At 47.3% G+C, this 3,824-nt stretch overlaps 1 protein-coding gene across 1 annotated transcript in view; it reads left to right on the top strand.

Annotated features, from left to right (window-relative positions):
• The window catches only part of FANCE (Fanconi anemia, complementation group E), a 22,703-nt gene that overhangs the window by 10,908 nt on the left and 7,971 nt on the right, over window positions 1-3,824 (top strand). The window contains exons 8-9 of the mRNA XM_011945524.1: window positions 4-96; window positions 3,101-3,707. Of these exons, the coding sequence (XP_011800914.1) occupies window positions 4-96; window positions 3,101-3,707 (700 nt within the window). The remainder of the gene's footprint in view (window positions 1-3; window positions 97-3,100; window positions 3,708-3,824) is intronic.

Raw genomic sequence — 3,824 nt, 5'->3', positions numbered from 1 at the left:
CAGGCGCGGCTGGGAGCCCTTCGACTGGGGCCGCTTGCTCGAGGCCCTGTGCCGGGAGGAGCCGGTAGTGCAGGGGCCTGACGGCCGTCTGGAACTGTAAGTCCTCGCCCGCGGCCCCTCAGCAGGTGCGGGAGGCGGGGGCTGTCGGGAGACCGACGCACAGAGAGGTGAAATAAGCCCCTTCAGCGACGGCCTGCCGCGTACCCTATGAGCAGGGGCACCCTTCACTGAACACCTGCCGTGTGCGAGACACCCAGGATCCGGGAACTCGAGGCACACGCCTTCTGTTGGCCGTAAAGTATAGTGATGATAAGTGGAGGCAAATCCCTTTTGATCGCATACTTCCATCTAAACAATTGGACACGTACGTCCAGTATAAGTATACTTATGTATAAAGTGTATTATGTATAAAGTATACATACACTTTATACATAAGTGTATGTATACTTATGTGTAAGTGTAACACGTGTGTTAAAATACGTACATTTTAAAGTACAAAAATAGATATTTAAAACGTGATGGTGGAATACATACCCGCTATCCTGGTGGCCGTATACTCTCTGCTTTTCAAAGCATAACGTTCACTGTAAGGCAAGATTGCTTTCCCTAAGAATGGTAACTGTGAATCCATATATTAGTGTTCTTGATCATTTCTGGCTCTTGGATGATATTGAACTTTGTTTTTTAACCTCTCTGTGACTAAGAATTCCTACTAGGAGCAGAGGTGTCGGCCCTGCCATTTTATTTGGTTGTGTTTCTGTTATTGATATTATCTCCAATTTTTTGGCAGGCATTCTATTAAGCTACGTGCTCATTTGTGAGGACAACTTTTGTTTGGAAAAAAAAAGATAGTACAGTATCCACAAATGCACTTAACTAGCATAGTTAACTAAAACACACAAAAAACGAAAAATGAGTGGGTGAGGCGCCATGTTCAGCTCCTTGTGAGGCCAGCCTTCCACTCTTCTTGGATACCCCTCCCCCATAATTTATGCTAGAAACCATCCAGATGCTAAATATTTCTAATGCTTAATTTTTTATGTTTTAGATAAATAGGGGAAAATGGGAGTTCCAATATTTTCTTCCTACCCTCCACTTTGAATTTCTTTTAGGAGATGGGTCAGGAGAACTTGTTTGAATCCCCAAATTGGAAGCTATAGAAATGTTTGCCCAGCTATCTGGCTTATTTTGGATAGGGTAAGGGGAGGGCAGAGGCCTTAACCTGGGGCCCCTGGATAGAAGAGTATTTCAGTATAATTGATTTCCTTTATAATCATAGATATTTTATCAAGTGCATTTAACACTCATTCTGATCACAGGTCTCTGGCACTAAAAAAGGTTAAAATCTCCTGGAGTAGGGTCTTCTCTACCTCTCTACCCCCAAATATCCTCCCTGCCACAAATTAACCATCTTTTAAACTTAGTTTTTTTGTTTTGTTTCGTTTTTTCTTTTTGACGGAATCTTGCTCTGTTGCCCAGGCTCAAGTGCAGTGGCGCGATCTTGGCTCACTGCAACCTCCACCTCCAGAAGAAGCAATTCTTCTGCCCAGCCTCCTGAGTAGCTGGGACTACAGGCGCGTGCCACCATGCCCGGCTAATTTTTGTATTTTTAGCAGAGATGGAGTTTCACCATATTGGCTGGACTGGTCTGGAACTCCTGATCCACCCACCTTGGCCTCCCACAGTGCTGGGATTACAGGCATGAGCCACTGCTCCTGGACCATCTTTTAAACTTTGACTCTAGTTTTTCTCTCTCACATAGTGTCTATATTCCACAAAGAAATAGTTGTCTTTTTTTTTTTTTCTGCCTCACAACCCAAGTGCCTCTTGACAAATGGCCCTGCAAAATTATGCATAGGGAGGAGTAAAGACATGATGGGTAGTGGGCTAAATGCTGCCGTGACTTGCCACACCAAGCCTCAGGTCACATAGGATCTGGGTTTGTGCCTCGGCAGAATTACAGATGGTTACATTGCATCATGGGCCTTTGGAGCTTGGGGGAATAGTGTTAAATCTATTTTAAGAAAAGTTGGGTGCTTGCAGGAGAGCACTGGTTCTGCTTAAACCCCTGGGGCTCCAAAACAAAAGATCCTCATCCCCCTGTCTTCCCCTTTGACTCTGTGAATACTGTTTGGAATCTGTAAAGTGATTCCTTCTGTTTCAAGTTTCATCTCTGGGAAGCCTTCTGTGTTCACAGCAGCTCTTGCCGATCTCAGCACACTTATTCTCAGAGAGTTAATTCATTCAATAAATGCGCAACAAGTGCCTGCTCTGGGCTGGCGCTGTGCTGAATCCTAGGACACACAGAAAGGAAACACTACCTTCACCTTTTAGGAACTCACAGTTTGGTGAAAGGAACACAAGAGCTGGACAGATGAGTGACCCGGAGAGTTCCAGGGGATTGCTGAGGGCAGCCATAGGGCTGCATGACCAAGCACTGCACAGCATCCTGGAGTATTATTTTTCCCTAAAATTTGGGAAAGAACTGTTTTCTTCTTTTTGTGTAAAACAAGCATGAATCTATTATAGAGTAGGTTCCAGTCTGAATTTTGAGCTGAAACAGATGACAGAGGCCAAAGAATATGGCCTGTCATATGATACTCAATGAACACTTGTTGAACAGTTCTCATGTTGTCTCTCTCCATCCACTGACTTTTTTTTTTTTTTTTCCTTTTTTTGAGATAGTGTCTCACACTGTTGCCCAGGCTGGAGTGCAGTGGCGTGATCTTGGCTCACTGCAACCTCTGCCTCCTGGCTTCAAGCCATTCTCCTGCCTCAGTCTTCCTAGTAGCTGGAACTACAGGCACATGTCACCACGCTCGGCTAATTTTTGTACTTTTTTTAGTGGAGATGGAGTTTCACCATGTTGGCCAAGCAGATCTCAAACTCTTAACCTAAAGTGATGTGCCCACTTCAGCCTCCCAAAATGCTGTGATTATAGGTGTGAGTCACCACACCTGGCCAACATCCACTGACTCTTACAGATACTGCCTGCCAGCCCCCATCTGTCCACTGCCATTGAGCCCCCAGCTCTGCCCAGTCTGCCCTGTGTTCCCTTCAGCCAGACACTCTAACTGCTTGCTCTCCCTCTGCTACCCAGGAAACCACTGTTGCTGCGATTGCCCCACATATGCCAGAGGAACCTGATGTCCCTGCTGATGGCCGTTCGGCCATCACTGCCGGAAAGTGGGCTCCTCTCTGTGCTGCAGATTGCCCAGCAGGACCTAGCCCCTGACCCCGATGCCTGGCTCCGTGCCCTGGGGGAATTGCTGCGAAGGGATCTAGGGGTGGGGACCTCCATGGAGGGAGCTTCTCCACTGTCTAAAAAATGCCAGAGACAGCTCCAAAGTCTGTGTAGGGGGCTGGGCCCAGGGGGCAGGAGGTTGAAATCTCCCCAGTCTCCAGACCCTGAAGAAGAGGACAACAGGGACTCCCAGCAGCCTGGGAAACGCAGAAAGGAGTCAGAGGAAGAGGCTGCCAGTCCTGAGGGGAAGAGGGTCCCCAAAAGGTTCCGGTGTTGGGAAGAGGAAGAAGATCATGAGGAGGAGAGACCTGAACATAAGTCATTGGAATCCCTGGCAGATGGAGGAGATGCATCTCCTATTAAGGACCAGCCTGTCATGGGAGCTAAGACTGGCCAGGATGGTTCGAGTCTGGAGGATGCTAAAGGTCTAGCTGAGAGTTTGGAGTTGCCCAAAGCTATCCAGGTACTTTGGTAGGGAGACTGGGTTTAGAGTGATATTTCACCAGTGGTGGCTTTATCCGTGGGGAAGGCTGGTTGGGACACTTTTTCCCAAAGGAGTTGACTGTAGTTGGCTTTATCC

The sequence above is a fragment of the Colobus angolensis genome, unplaced genomic scaffold (genome assembly GCF_000951035.1).
Source record: "Colobus angolensis palliatus isolate OR3802 unplaced genomic scaffold, Cang.pa_1.0 Scaffold24, whole genome shotgun sequence".
Taxonomy (NCBI): Eukaryota; Metazoa; Chordata; class Mammalia; order Primates; family Cercopithecidae; genus Colobus; species Colobus angolensis.
The sequence above is the reverse complement of the archived record's forward strand: the minus strand, read 5'-3'. Positions and strand labels throughout refer to the sequence as shown.